The 22,748-nt window shown below is 44.3% G+C and overlaps 1 protein-coding gene across 1 annotated transcript in view; it reads right to left on the reverse strand.

Annotated features, from left to right (window-relative positions):
- Window positions 1-12,561: 12,561 nt before the first annotated feature.
- LOC119406690 (DNA topoisomerase 2-binding protein 1) overlaps window positions 12,562-22,748 on the reverse strand; it is a 65,071-nt gene continuing 54,884 nt past the window's right edge. Inside the window, exon 5 of the mRNA XM_037673425.2 lies at window positions 12,562-13,543. Within this exon, the coding sequence (XP_037529353.1) occupies window positions 13,070-13,543 (474 nt within the window). The 3' untranslated portion in view covers window positions 12,562-13,069. The remainder of the gene's footprint in view (window positions 13,544-22,748) is intronic.

Consider the following 22,748-nt stretch of genomic DNA (forward strand, 5'->3'; position numbering starts at 1 on the left):
GCTCGACGTAATTTCTATCGGGAACGTTCTTTAAAAATTGATTACTAATCAACGCCTTACATTTCGCATTAAAGAACGTTCTTACGCTGTACATCGCGATTAGTTTTAATCCGCCTGCTGGATTTTTTCCCGAGACACTTTTGTGCATCCTTTGAAAATACATGTGGTGATTTGAAAATGCATGGGTAGATGAGTGAACAACACATTTCTAGAGTAAATGAGGGAAATTCGACCTCAAGCCGGCTCTTGAATTAAAATGACAACGTCAACAAGGCCCTTGAACGTGTACGTTGGATTCTCAGTGACAGGGACCGTGAAGCAGATACGGGGGGAGGGGGAATTACAGATCTGAAACCGAAAACGATTTCGACGGTTTTGGCCGCCTGCAGGACGAAGAATTCGCAAAGCCAGCGAACGCCGCCTACGACTTTGTGCTCTCCTGGTCGCTTGGTTAATCTAATGTACACCAAAGTGGGTATGGCGTAACATGACTGTATGACGACCATAAATGACAAGTCATAACATGAAAATCATGACACGCATGTCATGTAGAGCATGATTTACATGCCACGCTCATGGTGCGCTGGCGGCCGTTTCGCTAGCTTGATATACACCAAAATTGGGATCTTGCGACGTGACTGTGTGACGAGCATATAATAACACGAGTTAACATGAAAATCATGACACGCATGTCATGTACAGCATGACTTACGTGCCACGCTCATGGGGCGCTGGCGGCCGTTTCGCTAGCTTGATCTACCCCGAAATTGGTATTGCGCGACGTGACTGTGTGACGAACGTAAATAACACGAGTTAACACGAAAATCATGACACGCATGTCATGTACAACATGACTTACGTGCCACGCTCATGGTGCGCTGGCGGCCGTTTCGCTAGCTTGATATACACCAAAATTGGTATCTTGCGACGTGACTGTGTAATGAACATAAATAACACGAGTTAACATGAATATCATGACACGCATGTCATGTACAGCATGACTTACGTGCCACGCTCATGGGGCGCTGGCGGCCGTTTCGCTAGCTTGATCTACCCCAAAATTGGTATTGCGTGACGTGACTGTGTGACGAACATAAATCACACGAGTTAACACGAAAATCATGACACGCATGTCATGTACAGCATGACACGTGCCACGCTCATGGTACGCTGGCGGCCGTTTCGCTAGCTCGATATACACTGAAATTGGTATCTTGCGACGTGAATGTGTGACGAACATAAATAACACGAGTTAACATGAAAGTCATGACACATGTCATGTACAGGATGACTTACGTGCCAGGCTCATGGTGCGCTGGCGGCCGTTTCGCTAGCGACGTTACTGTGTGACGAACATAAATAATAGGAGTTAACATGAAAACCATGACACGCATTTTGCTAAACGACAAGACGATGTATGCAGCTCTTTGCTGGCTGCTTCGCATTACATCGATTCCCACAATGCGTGGGATCTGCCGGCTTTTTAGAAATGGTATCATTCCATCCTAGTCACCAGGCTGGGCCTCACATGTGAGGTACAGCCTGTTGCCGTGCGTGTTGAAGTACGTCCGAGCCCTCGCAGTTCTTGCGTAGGCAAGAATTCGGCAGTGAGGTACTTGGACCTTGCCGACTCATTTACCGTGAGAACCTGCAGCCAACGAATTCAAGGCCTTGTAATGAAATAGACATTCATTTTTAGAGACACCGTAGTTATATATATTTTATAGATATGCCCCTGTACAGCAATTATCATAACTAGTTATTTTAGAAAACTAAACTGAAACTATGACACTTGTACTGGCGCTCTTTGGCCTTAGATGCCCTTGCGCCAATAAAACATAATAATAATAATATAATAATTTACATCTTTACACCGCGCTCTGGTGTTTCATGCTGTTTTGGCGTCATTTAGGCAATGATCCTGGAAAGTTTTTAACGTTTTTCTATTTTTTTTCTGAAACCTACTTATGAGAACGGGTTCGATGCCAAATAACTGCAGGAGATTTACGTGCCAAAAATACGATACGGGAGGCACACGGTAGTGGAGGGCTCCGGAAATTTCGACCACCCAGGCTTTTGTAGCGTGCACGTAAATCTTAAAGTGGTCCTGAACCACTTTTCCTAGCAATGATCGATTGACATCAGTATCGGAGTTTATTGTCTCACGAATCGATCGCCGCAGAAATTTTCCGAATCCTCAAGTACGAACGAAGTTGCAGAGATTTGTCGCACGCTGTAAGCGCTTTCTCTCTTCTCTCGTCCCGACGAGCAAGCTTCGGAAGCACACGGAGGGATGACAAGGGGGAACGAAGCTACGTCGAGCGCGTGTCATCACCTGAGCCGCTCTCTCCGCATTACTCCGGCGAGCGCAAGTGTCATTATACTAGCTATTTAATTTTGGCGTCACCCGGCACGTGGCGGCACCCCGTGGTAAAAAGCACATCTGATTCAAACGCCCCCGCGCATCGCATGTTCTACCGCGGGTAAAAGCGCGCGAGCGGGGGCGACGAACGCGGCCGAAGCAGAGATCAAACGAGCCGGCCCCTTTCCGTCTTTCGGAGGGTGCATGCGATAACATCGCCCCGCCCGTCTTTAACGAGCATGAAAAGACGCATGCACCCTCCGTCGCTCGGAGGGTGCATTCGCTCGGAGGGAGGGAGGGGGGGGGGTCGCGCGAGTACCAACGTTGAACTTTGATTCTAAGGGCGCGGTCGCTGGCGCGCGCGCTATCTCGACAGCCATCACAGCGGGCGGCTCGTATACCCTTCTACGTGCTGCGCTCTCAACGCGAAGTGACTGTGGAGAGCATCTCTCCCTGGAGCGGCCGTATTCTCTTACACCAGCGTTTTGTAGTTACGCGGTATCGGATACAAAACAGTTAACTGCCAGCCTCACTCCGTATAACACCACGATTTGTTGCTATCGCATTCATTACTTCGCGCTTGCGGTGAAACTGTGACTTTTTTTTTCACCAAGCACGAGGGGTGGTTTATGACTAGCATTTTGCCTCAATCTAAATGCGACTGCCGTGGCCGGGATCGAACCTACGTCTTTAGGGTCAGCACAAGAGCACCGTAACCTGAAGCCCTTCCAAAGAGCAGAAACGAAGTACAAAAGTGAAAGCTTCTTTCCGTTTCAAAAGGCACTGTAGAACACGAGCTTTCTGAAGTGTTACGGGTTGCTTCTGGCGTGCTGCAAATGTTTATTATGCTTGGCTTCAATATGCAAAGCAAATAATAAAAAAAAAAAATCCTTGTCACCTACCATTATTTATGTCGACGGTTTCTTGGAAGCCATTGATGATGAAATATGAATTCGATTGCTGGACTATATATGGTTATGCCAGTTAAAAAAAATCACCGGGAAACATAAACATGCTTTACAATTGCAAACCGCCACGGTTGTCTAATGGTTATAATGCTCGACTGCTGACCCGCAGGTCGCGGCGGCCGCATTTTCGATGGAGGCGAAAATGCTTGAGGCCCGTATTTAGGTGAAGGCGAAAGCCACCTTTTCCTTCTCAGTCGATATATTCAGCATCCCCTGCCCCCCTCCAGGATATTTCTGCACATAACGTGGTTCTCTTACTGCCTAAAAGATCGGAGGCACTGCAAGCTTTGTGCATCTCAGCTGGTTATGCACTGCGTCCGTGACCGGCCTATCTTTGACCAAGCGAAGATGTAATGTGGTGACGTCACGTCACGTGACTTCACGATGACGTAACAATTCTTGTGATCTGTGACGTCATATGGTGACGTCGTCACGTGATGATGATTTTTTGCATCACTCGTGTTGATGCCGTCGGACGCAGACGGTCAATTTTCGCGTTTGATAAGGCATCTTGTGTTGTATAATGTGCTCAATAATTAGCAGTATTCCAAACGCTTCAGCCGTAAAAATGCTGGTATGTGTATGTAAGGTCTTGGTGCTGGAGAAGTTTTGGCCATAGGCTGCACAGGATATAGATGTTGAAGACTTTGATCCATCAGAGAAGAAGGCGGTTGAACGATATTTGTGCTCAAGGGCCAAAAAATGTTGCTCTATTAACGCATTTGGACAAGTTTTCTTTTTTAATTAAGTCTTTAAAGGACCAGTCACAAGTGACCGGACGCTGCTTCCAAGGGGCAACGACTTCAGCATGGTCAATTTTCTGCAAATCCGCGAAATTAATTTCAAGTTTTTCTGCAACAGGTTTTATTGCCAACGGAAACGGCGGGGCGATTGAGGGCTGGTTTACATATAGCTGTTTTGTAGACACATCATTTATAAGCGCTTTGCATGGGTGCTGCTTCAGGGACATGAGTCGGATTGCATAGGTGACTCCTAGATATGTGCGCTGATAGTCCAGAGGCCACTGATCCGACTCTGCATAAAGGCTTTGTACAGGGCTGGTACGGAAGGCACCAATGGCCAGGCGGACGCCTAAGTGGTATACAGGGTCCAATAGCTTGAGTGCTGTCTTTGAAGCTGACTGGTATACTATGCATCCATAATCTATGCGTGACACAACCAGGCTTCTAAACAGAGCTATGAGACAGTATCTGTCTGTCCCCCACGATTGATGGGATAAAATCTTTAAAAGGTTCATAGTCTTAAGGCATTTTAGTTTCAGTTGTTTCATATGCTGAATGAAGGTGAGCTTAGCATCAAAGATTACACCGAGGAATTTTTGTTCTTTAGCAATGATTAGGCTTTGTCCATTCATTAGTATGCTAGGGTCAGGATGTATCCCTCTTCGCCTGGAGAACAATACAGCGGTAGTCTTACCGGTGTTAAATTTAAACCCATTTTCATCAGCCCATTTCGAAAGTCGGTTAACACCTATAGCTGTATCTGGCGCTCGCATATGGTCAAGTTGCAGGATTTGAAACTGATTTGAATGTCGTCCACATAGACTGAATACGATATCGCAGACGGAATTACATGGCGAAGAGAGTTCATTTTGACTATAAAAAGTGTGCAGCTCAGTACTCCTCCTTGCGGTACTCCATTTTCTTGAAAAAATGTGCGCGATAATACACATCCAATTCTTACACGAAACTTCCTTTCAGATAGGTAGTCTCTTAGGATGTTAATCAACCAACCACATATTCCGAAGGACGATAAGTCTTGCAGGATTCCGTATCGCCAGGCAGTGTCATACGCCTTCTCGAGGTCAAAGAAAACAGAAAGACAGTATTGGTTGTGTACAAAGGCATCACGTACATATGAATCAAGGAGGACAAGATTATCAGTTGTGGACCTAGCTCTTCGGAAGCCAGATTGGCAAGGATCCAATATACCGTTATATTCCAGATAATGGATTAAACGGCGATTGATCATTTTTTCAAACACTTTGAGTAGGCAGCTTGTGAGTGCAATAGGCCTGTAACTATTCACAGAGGAAGGATCTTTGCCGTGTTTTAGGATTGGAAGGACAATTGCCTCTTTCCAAGCAGAGGGTATGTTGCCAGTATCGAAAATTTTGTTGTAAAGGCCTAAAAGGTAGTTTAGGGTTTCGTTGGGGAGATTTTCGATCATTTCATAGGTAATTGTGTCAGAACCAGGCGCTGAACTTCCACAAGAATCTAGAGCGAGCTTGAGTTCATGGAGTGTGCTGGAGTGGTTGGTTATATCCATCTGATAGAGGCCTGTTCGGACGCAGAGGTACACTTTCAGCTATGCGTTTATGGTGCATGAACTTCTCGGTATAATTTTCGGAGCTTGATACTTTCTCAAAGTGTTCGCCAAGAGTGTTTGCTTGTTCTATTGTGTTACCGGAGTCATTGACCATAGGGAAGGGATTTGGGTGTTGTCCTTTGAGTTTATGAACCCTATTATACACCTTGCGGGCATCTGTGCAAGAGTTTATTGAGGAGATATAGCGTGTCCAGCTTGCCCTTTTGGCTATACGGCGAATGCGCCTGCCGTTAGCTTTGCAGTTTTGAAGTGTATCAAGTTTTCTACTGTTGGGTACCGAGAGAAAATGCTCCATGCTTTGTTCTGGCGTTTCTTTGCATTTTCACAATCCTCATTCCACCATGGTTTTGCATAAATTTTATTTGCGCTAGACTGAGGTATGTACTTTTTAGCAGAGTTGAGGATATATTCGGAGATATAGCTAGCCAGCTCATCTACACTTAGGTGGTCCACCTCTTCGAGGCGCAGTGTATACATAGCTCTCTAAATTTCACCCAGTTTGCACCGCGCAAGTTCCATTTTTTGGGGTAAGCTGGTCTCTCATGCCATTGTCTAGTTTCTAAAAGAGTAAGAAAATGGTCACTCCCATATGGGTTATTAATAACTTTCCATTCTAGGTAACGTAAAAGTGACGGTGTTCCAATGGCTAAATCTATGCATGAATATGTATTGTGAGTGGTGCTGTAGTATGTTGGTTCTGCCTTGTTGAACAGAGAGGCTCCAGATAAAAGCAGAAAATTTTCTATTGCGCGACCTCTCGCATCGCATCTCGAATCACCCCATAACGTACTATGAGCATTAAAATCTCCTATTACTTTTTTAAGCTGGGACGCATATCACGCGTCACATTCATGCACTGCCGCGAAAGGCATGAAGGGAAACCACGCCTGACATGTATCTGCTTCACTTGTGGCCGTATCTTGGAAGAGGCGACTAAAGACAGCGTCCGCCATCTCTGCGCTGCCTACAGAACACATGAGCGAACCTTGCAAACAAATCTTGCTAAGCCTTCGCAGCGCAAATCCACTTTGTATCTCAAAAACGGAGCTATTTTATCGGCGGTACACGGTTGGCGAAGCCTCATTACTCAAATCCTAATCAACACGAACATTATTAGGGAATGAATAAGTTTAATAATGCAGGACGACGGCTACAAAGATTCGAAGTGGACGGCTCTCGCTTCAACAGGCACCGCCATCTTGCCCTACGTACGGGATCTCTTGCCGTGCGTTAGCGTTGAACGCTATATCCAGAAATAGCGTTCGTCCGTAAGAGCTCGGGCTACGTTTACGTTCTGCTCATGCGCAGTTAGGAGCACAGGTCCGGTAGCTGATCAACCATCTTTTCAAACTCTATTTTGTCGAACCTTTCGTCGGGGGATATATAGATGGAGAAAACAGTTACCAGGTGATCGAATAAAATAGCCCGAACAGCCACAACTTCGAATGATCTTTGTAGCGCAATGTGCTGGCATGCAACTGACTTTTGCACAATGATTGCCACGCCTCCTGATGAGGAATTGCCACTATTCCGATCTTTCCGAAAAACCACGTATTGATTTAGGAAGTTCTGGTGGCTTGCCTTTAAGTGTGTTTCTTGAACACAGAACACTCTTGGCTGATAATCATTTAGTAAGTCTTTGATATAATCTAGGTTATGAAAAATGCCTCTGGCATTCCATTGTAGTATTTGTGCAGACATATTGAGGAAAATGTAGGTGTTCTGCGTTCAGCACTAGGGAAGTGTAGGGTGTTGATGCGAGATAATTTGCTTCAAGAAGCAGGACCGTCGACCGGCCCCGTTATTTGCTTTTTTTTTTGTTTTCTTGGCGCGGTCCAGAGACCTGCGCCGGTCTTTCGGTACCAGAGGTACCGATGTGGTGTCCATTGCCTCCTGTCACATACAAGATTGCTGCCTTTGGCCGGTAGTTGGCATAAAGCAAGAGCGGCGTTTGAATCAGATGCGCTTTTTACCACGTGGCGCCGCCACGTGCCGGGTTTAAATAATGCGGAGAGAGCGGCTCAGGTGATGACACGCGCTCGACGTAGCTTCGTTCCCCCTTGTCATCCCTCCGTGTGCTTCCGAAGCTTGCTCGTCGGGACGAGAGAAGAGAGAAAGCGCTTACAGCGTGCGACAAATCTCTGCAACTTCGTTCGTACTTGAGGATTCGGAAAATTTCTGCGGCGATCGATTCGTGAGACAATAAACTCCGATACTGATGTCAGTCGATCATTGCCAGGAAAAGTGGTTCAGGACCACTTTAAGATTTACGTGCACGCTACAAAAGGCTGGGTGGTCGAAATTTCCGGAGCCCACCACTACCGTGTGCCTCCCGTATCGTATTTTTGGCACGTAAATCTCCTGCAGTTATTTGGCATCGAACCCGTTCTCATAAGTAGGTTTCAGAAAAAAATATATATAAAAACGTTAAAAACTTTCCAGGATCATTGCCTAAATGACGCCAAAACAGCACGAAACACCAGAGCGCGGTGTAAAGATGTAAATGTGTAATTAGAAAAATCACTACTCTGAACACGAGCGTCGTGGTATGGCACTTTCTCCTACTAAGTCCTGCATGACACTTTTATGCCATATAGTTTGACTAATTCCTAAAATCGCTGGGAGAAAATGCGCTGCCCCCAAAATAACCAGCAAACAATGTTCGCAGATGTGTCGGCAACTACACACGAAAGCTAAATATTAAATGCAAGTCAGCGATAAAAAGCGTACCACATAGGAAACGAGGTTCAAAAATAGTGAAATAAAAGAAAGAAACCTGCCGGGAGAAAGTATACATAGCAAGAAACTGCTGGACTCCCTTAAAGCTAATGTACAGAACTTGAGCGAAAGCTGTCATCATATACTTTAGAAAGTAGATCATTTTTATTCAGGCAACTTGAAACATCATGCTGGCACTAGAAGATATGTGGGCACGATCCACCCAAAATAATTTAATAAAACGCTTTCTTCTGTAGCGCCTGCAACACTTTTTCAGCATAGTCAGAAAACGCTGCCGATCGGTAGTTGAGGCTCCTGAGAACACGCGAGCCAAATATTATGGCGCAGCACGCGGCCTGGAATTTACAATTCTCAAAATGAACTAGAAATCGTTCCCTCTTCTCTCGTCAAATGATGTCATTAATCCAAATGACAGCGCCACAAACCAAAAGTCCACAGCCATTGGCCGATTTAAGCATCGTGAACTGCATATTTACCGCGGCCGCCACAAGATGCCGCCACGTGCCCGCAGTCACACCAAAAGTTGCGCGCTCAAAAAAAGAAAGTGCGCAAGGTCATGACGCGCGCTGACGAACGGACGCACCTTCTTGGCCCCTTGTCACAGCCCCCCCCCACCCCCTGCGTAGTTTTCAGCGCGCTCACTGGTACGAAATGAGAGAGAAAGCGCTTGAAGCGTGGGACAAATCCCTGTAACTCCGCTCGAACTTGACGGACTAATTTAAGAATTTTCGCGGCAATTGATTCGTGAAGTCATTCGATGATATCTTCAAAAAGTGTTGCAGAGGCCCTCTAAACTTCTATATATCGAAAATCAACATAGCGAAATTTTAGATATAACGAAGTATTTCAGTTTTTACAACTTCATGTCCACAGAACACCATGCATTTCCAGCCTGAATATAAAGAAGCTTAAACACAGGGTGTCCTAAATATCATGCAGCACCATTTAAAAAAAAAAAGAAAAGAGGAACGTCGTTACACGAAGCGCCCCTAGTACAGTTTGTCCCCAGTATACTGTAGTAGCCACTGCTAATTCTTTCATTAATGAGGTTTAGTAAATTAGTCCTAATCATGTTTCTAACTCGACAAATACTCACATAATCACTGAAATGTCAATGAGGCATATGTAGGCGTGTTCAAATGACATCTAGCTGCGCCACTTTCAACGTACTAATTGCGTGCTCGTTTTTTTTGGCTAATAAAGAAGGCCCGCGAAATCTGAAAAATGACACCTAACTAGATTGCAGCGCGCATCAGGAAGCAGCGCCCTCAAACAAGATCACTGTGAGGTAGCAAGTCAAGACCACGCTCCCACCTTTCGCGGGTGGGAGAGTAGTCACGTATTATTTTTCATAAAGCGGACTTAGGACCGCAAAACCACCCAGAGATCGAAATTTATTTGTGGTGTTACAGTCGTGCACGAGTCTACAACGAACACGCAGCCGTGAGAATTTTTTGAAACGGTGCCGTAATAGCAGAGTTACGCTCGTTTGGTGATCCAAAAGCAGCCCTCTCTCCTTTCGCTCTTTCCTTCGCTAAGCTCCCGTTCGTCGGCTCGTTTCTCCTCCTCGCAAGGCGAGGAGCAAGACCGGCGAGCGCGCGTATCCGTGAGAAGACAAACAGGTTCTTTTTGTTGATGACATGAGCAGACGCCAACGTTGTCGTCACGGCGAACGCCGAGGATTACCAGAAAGCCCGGGGAATAGGGATCGTTTCTTGGTATTTGTGGGGTGCCTGTGGCTCGTAGCGCTGCCGCGTTTGGCATTGTTGATCGTGACGGCATTCTGAACTCGATGCGCACGTCTAATTGAAATGTTAAAAAAATTCGCGACGCCGTAGCGGACCTTGCTGGATTCTTAAAATAAGGCGTTCGATAATGTCACTGTAGCAATGGAACCTATCTGGCTGCTATCGCCGCTTATCATTTCACGACACAGCAAGTCGTACGTGTGCACCAAGCAGTGCGCACATCCTTCTCTCCTGGCTATAAAAACACTGTTCTACGATGCATAAACGTTCTTCTGATGCTTGCACTTGACTCGTATTGTTCGGGGATCGGAGCGCACGCCGGGCGTGACGCTACAATGTAACAGTAAAAAAAAACATAAAACAATAATAATACTATCTAGGGTTGTACGTCCCAAAACTACGATATGATTATGGGAGACGCCGTAGTGGAGGGCTCCGGAAATTTCGACCATCTGGTGTTCTTTAACGTGCACCTAAATTAAGTACACGGGCCTCTACCATTTCGCCTCCATCAAAATGCGACCGCCGCGGCCGGGATCGAGCCCGCGACCTTCGGGTAAAACATAAAACATGGCCACCGTAAACGGAGGGGCCGTAATTCAGGTTGTCTCCTTGCTTTCAATGCGATATTAGACCACAGCCTTTTGTTTCTGTGGCATGTGACGGTTTTGATGTCGCGGGCTTATCGGATGAGTGAAACACAAGTGCTTCGATTCGGTGAACCTTATAGCATCGACAAGCCCCGGTGGCAGAATCGGCACGACAGCTTCACGTATCTCATATCACGAGAGTGCGTTCGACCTGCATTTCTTTTTGCTTCACACGACTACAACTGTGCAGAGTACATCGCCGGCGCGGCATGAAATCATACCGGATATCAGGTATAAATTTTTTAAAATGCGAAGCATTTCTTAGCGAACGTCCGTCCATCCGTCCGTCCGTCCCGTCCCGTCCCGTGCCGTCCCATCCGTCCGTCCGTCCGTCCGTCCATCCATCCATCCATCCATCCATCCATCTAGCCGCCTACGACTTTGTGCTCTCCTGACCGTCTCGTTAATGGCACATATATACCAAAATTGGTGAGGCACAACATGACTGTATGACGAACGTAAATGATAGGTCACAACATGAAAATCATGACACGCATGTCATGTACAGCATGACTTACATGACATGGTCTCGGGGCACTCGCGACCGTTTAAGGGGGGACGCGGGGATCAAATCGCGAAATATCAATTTTTGGAAAACACTCGTTTTGGCATCTGTTTTGGCAGTGTTCTAACTTTATAGCGCCCCCGCTCAGCGGTAGCCTCCTTTAGTGCCTTTAGGATGCTGGAGCGCAAGGCGCGAACGCGTTGCATAGGCGGCCTGCACCGCAGAGAGCCTACAGAGCGTGGTCGTTAGATGCGGAAGACAATTATCACAGCAGAAGCGTACGACAAGTTTCTTTATATAATGACGCGATAGCTGTGTTGAAGGAAAACTTCGCCACAGTGGTTCGTTTCCCAGTGTGCAGCCGAGAGTGACCCCTGTCCAAAGAGGGGGGACTCCGCCCCCCTAACTTTTGTCAGAGGGGGGCAAGGTGGGCTAGCTAACACCTTGCCCCCCCCCCCCCTCCCCCGGTGGATACGCCTATGTACACCACTACTTAGGCCGCCTGACATGTTCCGCGGACACAAAGTAGCGATATAGTCCAACATGTCCAATGGTTACATGCAGCCTGGTGCACTTGCGTTCCAGGGGACTGCGCAAAAGCGTCTGCGGTAAATGATAGAGGGTAATAAACTTCCTAAATCAGGCCAAATTAACAAGTAGAGGCCCAAAAGATTGCCTCCTGTCAAGGACACCAATTATTACTGTCCTGGTTCAACGCAAGTATATTTTGGAAACTAAAATTTTCATAATTGTTACCCTTGTCTGACAGCACCTGCTTAGTCATTTGCGTTTGTTCATTATAAAAAAAAACTGGTGTTAATGTGTGAGCTTCTGTATGAACCACCCTGAATTGCAAAATAGGCTCAGCTGCTTGTGTCAAAGGTGTGTACTTTTTGTCTTAAGATACCTATTAAAAAAATATACTTCGTACAATATAACGAAAACATAGACACTGATACCCCACCTGCCGAAGGTATTACGACACCCAAAGAGTAGTGAAAAAGGTATCCGAGGTCTGTGTATTTTCGATACTGCCCAGCCCTGATCCCCACAAACCAGCTATACTCCAATACCATCATCCCCCCGTCATCTACACGACAGCAAAACTCCCATAGCCAGAAACGCCAGACATCCCTTTAGGTAATATTGCAATACACTGTGATCCAATTCAGTAAAGTCCCAGGCTGGCATGGCTGATTAATCATTTCTGTACAGCTTTGCTAGGCCTGACAACTCAGAGTAAGCAAAGCAATCAATATGTGTTTATTTAACCATACGAGAATGAAAATGAGCCAGATATCCGGCACAAGAATAAAAATAAATACAACATAAAAATCATATTCCATGCTGCAAAGCATAAACAAAGCTTTTCTTTCTGCAAGGAAAGGGGGGGGGGAGACGAGGGTTGAGGGACAGGGGTGGTGAAGAGGTGCTCCAGCTGGCTCTTCTCAGCCATGGAAGACAGTCAGTTTTACACATTTGAATATGCTAAGCAACATCATGTACATAAGGTAAAAACTTGCGCATAAAATCTGTGCAACACTATACTATGTAAATGCTCACAGGTGATTGCAGCACCAATCTGGTTTAATCTACACAAGTCCACTGCAACCACACTGCTGTTATTAGAAGAATGGCATGCACAGTACAACAGTAACCTTTGTGCACTGACAGTTATATTATGCACATAAATGCAACAGACTTCCTTACAATGTTCCTTCTTTTTGGCTTGAGGACTGTTGGTTTAATCACTGCCTCTTCCGTTTTGCTCCCAAGGCCAGGTTACTACGACTTGAGGTGCTGGCTGCTGTTCTTTTGCTAGCAGATGTGACTGAATTGGTGCTATCGGAGATGTCCAGAAGCTTGAGCACCTCAGGTATATAGAACTTGTCAGGTGGTGGAACAGGATCATCAACCAGAAATGTCGCCATATACTCAGCTTTAAGACACAAAGTCCCAGCACTGATGAGCAAGTCCAGCTGTACACCTTTCGCCATTCCAGTATCAAAGAGAGCATGTGTGATCTCTCCAGCCTCAAGGCCGGCACACACTACAGCCGTTGGCACAATGGTGGCCCCACCAGCAGTGAGTATGTTCATGTAGGCTGCTTCCTTGGAGGCACTTGCATAGATGGCCACACGCCAGTTTGAGAATGCACCTTTGTGCTCGGCATCCTGGGCAATGCGCTGCCGCCATCGGCGGGGAGCATAGGCCTGCTGCCCCTGCATTGCACATATAAAAAGAATGAGATTATGAGTGATGCATACCAGCATTTTATACACCTACATGCATTTCCCTTGATCGTGGTGCCTACTGAAGGAAAAGATGTTTGGCCTCTCTGCTTTCTACTCAGTCGATGAGGCATAGTAAGGTATGATTTGCATTTAACAGCCTGAATACAAAAATGATGCACACAGAATTTGCCAAAATGTGAACATGCAATTGAGAATGGGTATAGTGAATTTGATTAGGGACACTGGGTCGAGTGTGGGCCAGAGGCAATGGCATGGAGAGAAGCCAAAACAATGGAAATGCCAAGCTGGTGCATAACAGTGCTGCTCCATTTGTCACCATAGGGCGCCTGAACGCACGTGCATCAAGGTGCCCTATTTTACTTGGTGTTGCAGGCTACACTCAGTCGGCTGTTTGATATGCATCGATGTGTTGGCACGTTGAATGTTTTGGCACTGTCCTGCTTACAGCGCTTTTTACTTGTATCTAAACCGTAAGCAGCTATTTGTCCATCAGTCTGCTGTCTAAATGCGTACAAAGTCCCATGTAGCGTAAAAGAGTGCATGCACATGCACTACATCCCATTTGCGAAAACATCAGCATCTATATTCTGATGCACTAACGCAGCCAACGTAACCAGTGGCTACCAGAAAGCTCTGACGAGCCTGGCGCCAAGATAGCTCTCGCTCCACCCACGCGCCTGTCGCACCTACTATGCCAACCCACAGTGCATATGTGGAGAAGCGGCTGCGAAGAAAAAAAAGGGTGCCCATGACGTTTCAGACTGTCGCAGTGTGCTGTTCAAAGCGGTGTGCGGGTTGGGGATCACTCAGCACGAACTCAGTGTAGAACGGTATTTCAGTGGGAGCAGCATGTGCAGCACAGCGTTACTACCATGTAAGCAGAAAGTCCTTATTAATAATAGTTTATAACTTTTATAACACTTGACCAATTTTAATAAAACAAAATGCCTTTTGTTTGCTACAACGGAGACATGAACTCACTAAAAGTTGTGGGTCCAAATGTTATTCAGGACATTTTCCAGGAGGCTCGATGGGGTGTCGTGGCCCCCTAAAACGGCCTGCAAGGAGTCCTAATGCCCAGCAACTTGTTTTGCTTGGTGCGGGCTAGAGAGAAAGTCTATTACACAACACTAAAGCATACTGATGAATTCGAGGAGATAATACAGCAAGTTTTTCGTAAGCGCACCGCATGAATATCTCCAGAAGTGTGTCGAAAGCCCATCCTATCTTTCGCAAAAGAATAAGTGAATAATGGTGATGCTTACACGAAATTTTTGCAAAGCATAACAATTCTCCAACGGTGAAGAACAAAATGCTTTTTGTTCTGTTAAAACTGGTTTTAATTATTGAAAAAGTTAAAAACAATTCTTATTAAGGAGTTACTTTCCATCCATCCTGTAGATGCAACCAATGCTCGCCTGCATGCCCAGAGCGTGGGACTATAAATGTGCCTTAAGCACAGCAAGCTGCCATTCAATTTACTGTACCACCAGTGCAATGCTCTATTGACGTCATATTTGACAATTGCTGAATTGTTTAGCAGAGTGATCTATTCCAAAAGTTTATGCACAAACTATGGTTGACAATAGGTCCAGGCATTCAAATGATGCCTTCATTGGGTGTTCATACCCTTTTTTTTTGTAAATGGCCCCTAGAACACATTCATTTAAAAAAGTAAATCGCAACAATAAAAATGATTGACTAGCGATGTCATTATGTTGTAACAGAAAAACAATGTCTCCACATTTGCTTATTAATGCAAATAAATTCTGTGACAGCAAAAAAAGCAACAGGATTTTTATGGCAAATATTTTTTTTTTCTTGTACAGTTTGTTGCCGATGGGGAAACTTAATATGCCCTAAAAAGCTGAGAAAAATTTTTTTTTCGGTGAAAATATTTTGGGGAAGGGCTTTTCTTAAGACAAAAATCGTATATTTCAGTGGAAAAAAAGATCTGTGATGGCTGAAAACCCTGTTTGGAAAGTTTGCATGGAATGACTGATTAAAGTCCATCTTTCCCCCTTTCCGTTGCAGAATAATTTGCTTCTTAAAATATTGACTGGCTGGTGTAGCCAATGACCCTTTAAAGTGTCTTTTTCTTAGGAGTAGAATAGCACTGAGGATTTAGGTATCAGCATCTTAGGCAAAGAATGCAAGTACTGGTCGCAACTAAAAGAGTTGTTCGAGTGGTTGAGATGCTTCATCTATGGCAATTCCCACCAGAATTGAACGTGTGATTTTCTGAGAAAAGTCAGTGGCTCAGCGACACGTGAAAAGTTCAACAAAACTTGTAAAATCTGGGTACTACCTTCTTATCAGTGGGTTGATGAATGTTAATAAAATTCTGTGAGATGTTCTTTCTTAACTTACTAACCAGTCAAGAAAAAAAAGCTCACAAGCCAACAGAAAACATTCAAAATTCACAGCAAGTTGATAAAAAACCTTGGAATTGACAATTAACAAAAATATGTTAGTTGGCTTTCCTGCAAAACCATTTTCTAACCAGATACTCTCGTTCACAAGATGCTTTTCTCACTCAGATTGTATTCACCACTCCCCATTCCAGCAAAGGTGCATGAGCACCACAAAGACTTCAGGAATTACTGCATGAATGTCACGCCTCACAGTAAGCTCCGTGGTGTGCTGAGAGAATGGGAGAAAAAAAAATCCAAGCCAGTTCCACGCCTGTGAACGCTGTGTAAACAGCGGAGCTGGCAAGCGCCACCACCTGTTCAACACAGATTGAGTTCTTTCTTTATCTCTCTACATCATCTCTTTCTACATTGCCCTCTCTCCTCCTTTCCCTTCTCCTAGGCTAACACCATTCCTCACCCTCAGTTCTCTTTCCCACCGTTCGCTATGCTATACTGTACATGGCTATCCTATGGTTTACCCTCTCACCTCCTTTTCCCTCTTCCTCAGCCTTACACCAGTCCTCTTCACCCTCACTTCCCTTTCCTTGTTAACTAAATTATACAAGGCTATGCCATCCTTCATCCTCTTTCCGTCCTCCTCACCTTTACACCACTCCTTTTTACCCTCGCTTCCCTTTCCCACCCCACTGCCATACTATATTATGCATGGAACTCTTTGGCACATGCTCACTTTCTCACCTTCTTTTCCTTCTCCGCTGCCTCCTCGTCACCCTTACATCAATCCTCATCACCTCTTCCGTTTCCCACCCCATTGTTATACTACACTATGCATGGATACGCCATGCTCCCTGCTAAACTACACTATACAAGGCTATGCCATGCTCTACCCTCTCCCCTCCTCCTTTTCTTCTTCACATCACTCCTCGCACCCCCTCTTCCCACCCTTGCTATACCTTACTATGCATGGCTATGCACTATCGGCGTCAAATGAAACCCGAACAGCAGCAAGCCTTCGCAATGGTATAGTGCGCGTCGTCCAGTTATCACCATGGACAGGCGCGCATAAGCGCAGAGCGGTCAAACCGGATGCGTGTGCCTGTCCATAGTGATAACTGGACGGCGCGCACTATACCACTGCAAAGGCTTACTGCTGTTCGGCGTTCATTTGACGCCGATAGTACATCAAGCTTTTATACAACCTGCCAGCTTACATGATTTCACATGCCGCCATCTATTCGCACACATCCAAAGTTATTTTTTAGAGCAGTGCACACGCTTTCGTGCTGAAGTCATAATTTAAGACTGTGTGAATGTCTTTGCAGCTGGGCAAGGCAGTCACAATGGGCAAAGTTGTAGCACAAATGCTGGTTAGGCATGAACATTGTAAGCTCAATTAAGAGCTAGGCGACAACTGCAGTTTAGTTGCTCATCGACTAATATTCTCTGTTGTGTGCGTAATCGCTGCCCTTGAGAAATTTTTTTTTAGCTACACAGCTCTCGCCTGTCTCCTCCAATGACCACTAAAAATTACAACAGTAATGTACATATGTATTTCAATCGTCTGCCATGTTTGTTTATTTTATTGCTCCGAAAAACCGTGAGAATGACGTTCTGGTGCACACTCGGCGCTAATTATGAGATTTCTGCCAAGATATAGCAGGATGTAGCAGGTGGTCGATTCCACGAAAGATAAAAAAAAGTTGTATACTTGATGTTTCCAATTTTCCTGATAATTTTGTATGTTGTGCGCATATGACTGCACAGCACGAAATCGCAGTTCGTTTTCAAATAAAAATTCGACAAGTGTCGCCAGTTGACGACGACCATTTTACGAAGAGTGCGTTTTCGTAAATTCGCAACCATGCTGGCAGCTACTGAAGCTATATATTACAAATATCTTTCTTTTTAGCAGAAGTAGAAGTAAAGAGAAAATGGCTCTTCTCATTTCATGGAATTTGGAACAAATTATGTATTTTTAAAATTCACGAAAAATGTGTTTTTGAAAATCAGTCAAATTTGGGACGCTATGGCTACTTCTGTGAACATCTTGGCTTGTTGATATTTGCTGTATGAATAGGCCTTTATGTGAATAATGAACCTCTGCATTTGTATTTCTCTAATAATATTCAAAGTAATAAATTTTCATGCTCGAAACACCAAAAAGACAAAAGTGCTCCTCGATTCAAAAGTCTATAATAAAAAAACCCCAATCTCAATTTCGTTCAAAGTCCCCCAAAATGTTGTCAAAGGACTGCAGAACGATATTATCAAAAAACATGTTGCATCATTTTTATTAGAACAAAAGCAGAAAATGTCAAACATTGTGTTTCCAGAGCGTGGTGGCTACTGCGTAAAGGGCATCTCTAGTAACAAGAAAATACAGTAACACATCTTTTTTTTCTCCTCTGAGCTTCGCTAACAACAGTAATGATCTTTTGTCGGAAAATGGGAACTGGTTTGTAAAGAAAAAGATCGTTCCAATTTATTAATTTATTTATTTACAAGTACTGTCAATCATTTGAGGGATTATAACAGGAAGGGCAAAAACAATGATAAAGAAGTGAGTAAACAAATTACAGACACACGTATATATACATATATATATATATATATGAATCAGTAGTGTTGGTGCAAATATAACTACGAAAGTATGTACATTGTATGACATTCAAAATATGGTCACTAGTCACAAATAACTTTTTTAGAACGTGAAACAAATCGCTTCAAGATAGAGTACGCAGATGTGTTTAGACAGTATTTCACGCGTGCGTATAGTTATACAAGGTTTGAGGGTAACAAGCGTACATCGATAATAATAAGCTACACATCCAAACGATAAGATAACCACGAACAACAAAAGGACGCGGTGAAAAAAAAATGTCAGTGAAAAGCAAGATGATCTTCAATTGAATGCATTTGCGTGGCTTGCGACTTCACGCCAGTGTTAGACATACCTCAGTCCACAGTATGCACTTCCAGTTGTAGTCTTCTTTTCTTTCATCTATTTCACTTGAGTATAATTCATACCTTGCGTGCTAAAGAACGCATTCCATCCATGCGTCTCTTATGATGTTGTGCTGTGCCAGAATTGAGAGATTGGAATAAAAGGCAAGGTCTCTTCAGGAATGGAAATTCATTTCTGGAGAGCGGTTGCCAAGAGGTTTGGTTTTTGTTGGCCCAAATGTGTACATTGTCACACCTTATGTGATCAATGCAGAGTTTAAAAAGAATCGATTAAGCGAAGATTGGTGGCAGCAGTCCTAACCCCGGACAAAACACTTTTTGTTTGCATTCCATCTGCTTTGCTTTGCATGTCCTTGTATCTCTTGAAGCAGTGCTGGCAGATCTGGTCTCCTCCTTGAATTGAGCGCACATCCTGCTTCATGACCCTTCGCAAAAGAGAGTCTCGATCCGATATCTTCTACACAACGAAAATTCCGCTGCAGCGGAATTTTATTTTTGTGCACCATAAGGTAGTCCGTACAAAAAACTATGTCATGGCTATAATGTTTACCCATAGCCACCTTCAGAGCGTAGGACAGTGATCACACCAAAGTGGAGCACAATTTGGATGCTTAACTTCTATCTCCGGTGGTATTTGGCTGACTGGCACAGCCGTGCTCGTTGCTGTCGTCTGCTCAGGCGGGCGTCTATCGCGCCGCCCTTTGCACCTGTCCGCCTAACGCATGCTACTCCGTTTGCACGAGTGCTTGTAGCGCGGGCCACTCGATCCGCCACACGATCCGCACGGTGCGGATCCAGAGACCGGGCGGGAGAGCGACGAGCGGTGAAAAATGTATCGTGTAACCAACGCAATCGACACCCCAGCATTTTCTCGTGCAGAGCGACAAAGCCTGGCAAACAATGTGTGGCTGCTGTGCTTAAGTTGCACTGCGGTACTCGCCGTTCACCACTGTCGCTACTTGCGATTTCTCACATTCTTACAATGCATGATCGACTCAGCTACACAAATTTCGCGTTTAGCTTCGTTGCTTTTATATAAGCGCATTTACTCAAAAAAATTATCCAGAGGAATTAAAATGTCCGTGCTGCCCATCGACGAGGAATATAAGTGGTGTCGCAAATGCATTTAATTGGAACGATCTTTTTCTTTACAAAACAGTTCCCACTTTTCGACAATAGATCATTACTGTTGTTTAGTGAAGCTCAGAGAAGAAAAAACGTGTTATTGTATTTTCTTGTTACTAGACATGTCCTTTACGCAGTAGCCACCGCGCTAAGGAAACACAATGCTTGACATTTTCTGCTTTTGTTCTAATAAAAATTATACATGTTTTTTCATAATATCATTCTGTAGTCCTCTGAGAACATTTTGGGGGACTTTGAACAAAATTGAGATTGTTTTTTTTATTATAGGTTTCTTAATCGAGGAGCTCTTTTGTCTTTTTGGTGTTTCGAGCATGAAAATTTATTACTTTGAAAATTATTAGAGAAATACAAATGCAGAGGTTCATTATTCACCTAAAGGCCTATTCATACTGCAAATGTGAACAAGCTAAGATGTTCACAGAAGTAGCCATAGCGTTCCAAATTTGACTGATTTTCAAAACGCAGCATTTTTCGTGAATTTTTAAAAATACATAATTTGCTCAGAATTCCATGAAATGATAAGAGCTATTTCCTCTTTACTTCTACTTCCGCTAAAAAGAAAGATATTTGTAATATATAGCTTCAGTAGCTGCCAGCATGGTTCCGAATTTACGAAAACGCACTCTTCGTAAAATGGTCGTCGTCAACTGGCGACACTTGTCAAATTTTCCTGTGTTGAAATAAAAGTTTTATTTGAAAACTAACTGCGATTTCATGCTGTGCAGTCATATGTGCACAGCATACAACATTATCAGGAAAATAGGAAACATCAAGTATATACCTTTTTTTAATCTTTCGTGTTGAATAAAAAGAATTGTTTGTTTTGCCAGTCTGTGGTTGACGCTATTTGGTTGGAAAATATGTTTGCTCATACATGTGCAGTAACATTTTTGCGCATATATTCTGCTCTGGCTATGCCACCAATGGGCAAGAACAGAATGAATATAAAAGGAAGAAAATGCACCTATACTGTCCTGTCCTGCATGCTTAGTCCTTACTTGACCTTTGTAATATTTTAGCACCAAACCTTTCAACTCATGAATACCCTACTGCAGTAGCTTTTATCTGCTCTGTATTCTGCATTGCGAAATTCAGATTGTTAAATGCAAAACACTAGACACACACTGAAGCAAGTTAAATAGCTGCTTCTCATCCAACAGATGCACAGTCAACTGAGGTAGGGAAACGAGACTTCTACTGGTACTTGATTTCATACTCTCCATTCCGGCAGGTAGCCCCACGTCTTAGTACATGCCTCCAGCACACGAGTACTATACTGCAAAAGCTCAATAAGCTTGCACATTTATGGCAATAGCTCAATAGTGGATATTCAAATATACAGCGCCATCTGTCAACAAGCCCATAAGTTCGATCCACCATCTCTTGCCGAGTGCGAAAACGAAACCAGTTGCATATCACAGACTCTCAGTTGCTAGCTGCTGGTTTTTTGTCTTTATTCTGCAATGACTTCATAATGCTTCGTGCGCTGTTCAGGCAACGAGGGAGCCGTGACAATGCCGGGAACAAGGTAACATTGATTTTAATCTAATGTATTGGTTACCGAACGAAGAAAAAGAAAAAGTACCCATGCAAACTTGTTTCGTCAGCAAGATCGGCACAGCGCTTTGGTTTGGAAATTACCAGCGTACGCAAACGCGCCCTTCAACCTCAGTTCTTATTTCCCTGTGCAATTTAGTTGCTTGCCTGCAACATAAGCTAGACCTGCAGAACAAAATTTCGATATACGCATTTTTAAACACAAGGATGTCGTGCACGCACGAGAGTGCACGATTGATCAACAATTGCTTGTTGGTATTGCAAATCGACGAAAGCGATGATTTACGTATGTAAACGTGTAAGTGTCCGTTGATGGCTTAGGCTGAGAAGCACATGTATTAAAGATCAGTGCCACAGACGCAGCGGCACGCGTCCTTAGAAAATCAGCGCCGCCACACAAGACTATCGGCGCAAAGGCCCCAACAGGCATCTCTATGCATGCTTCACAAGGCAGTGTGCCCTTCGCTTTACAACCCCTTATCTCCCCCTTTTATTTTTATTTTGCTTTCTTCAGTCAGCGTGCACTGCAAACATGTTAGCTAGTTACGGAGCCCATACAGTGGATGGAGTTTTCTGTTTTGTAGATCATCGCACTCGTCATTCTGGTTATTGCGGGCCCTCGTATGCTGTTCACAATAGCGCACGGTAATGCAATGCCGCAGTAGGATGAGAAAGCAAAGAGTAAAATACTGTAAAAAGATATTCAAGGAACTGACACACAGCGTTCAAGAAAACCGGGACAACAATACTAAATCCGCGCAATATATCACGCCCACAATGCATTATAAACAACCAGTGTGTAGTAAAAGAGCATTACATAGTTGGGCCGCTTTTTGTATGTAGATGAAACACACGATCAGCCTTGTTTGTTTTGCGACACACCGCTCACACACATGTCCATGCCTTCATTCTTTAGAAGAAAAAACAATGAAACAGGCCATTGCGGAGGGTGTAGAGATGCCTGTGGCTAAAGAAATGAGCCGACGAAAGCAGCACGGCATGCACAGATCACGCCGAAACAACATGGTTTCAATATTTGACGCGTGTTTATAGTCACAGTGGGAAATACAATGGAGATGTATTGCAGTGCAAGGTTATCATAGAAGTTTGACAGTCACACCTCCTTGGCA

The sequence above is a fragment of the Rhipicephalus sanguineus genome, chromosome 1 (genome assembly GCF_013339695.2).
Source record: "Rhipicephalus sanguineus isolate Rsan-2018 chromosome 1, BIME_Rsan_1.4, whole genome shotgun sequence".
In the NCBI taxonomy this organism is placed as follows: Eukaryota; Metazoa; Arthropoda; class Arachnida; order Ixodida; family Ixodidae; genus Rhipicephalus; species Rhipicephalus sanguineus.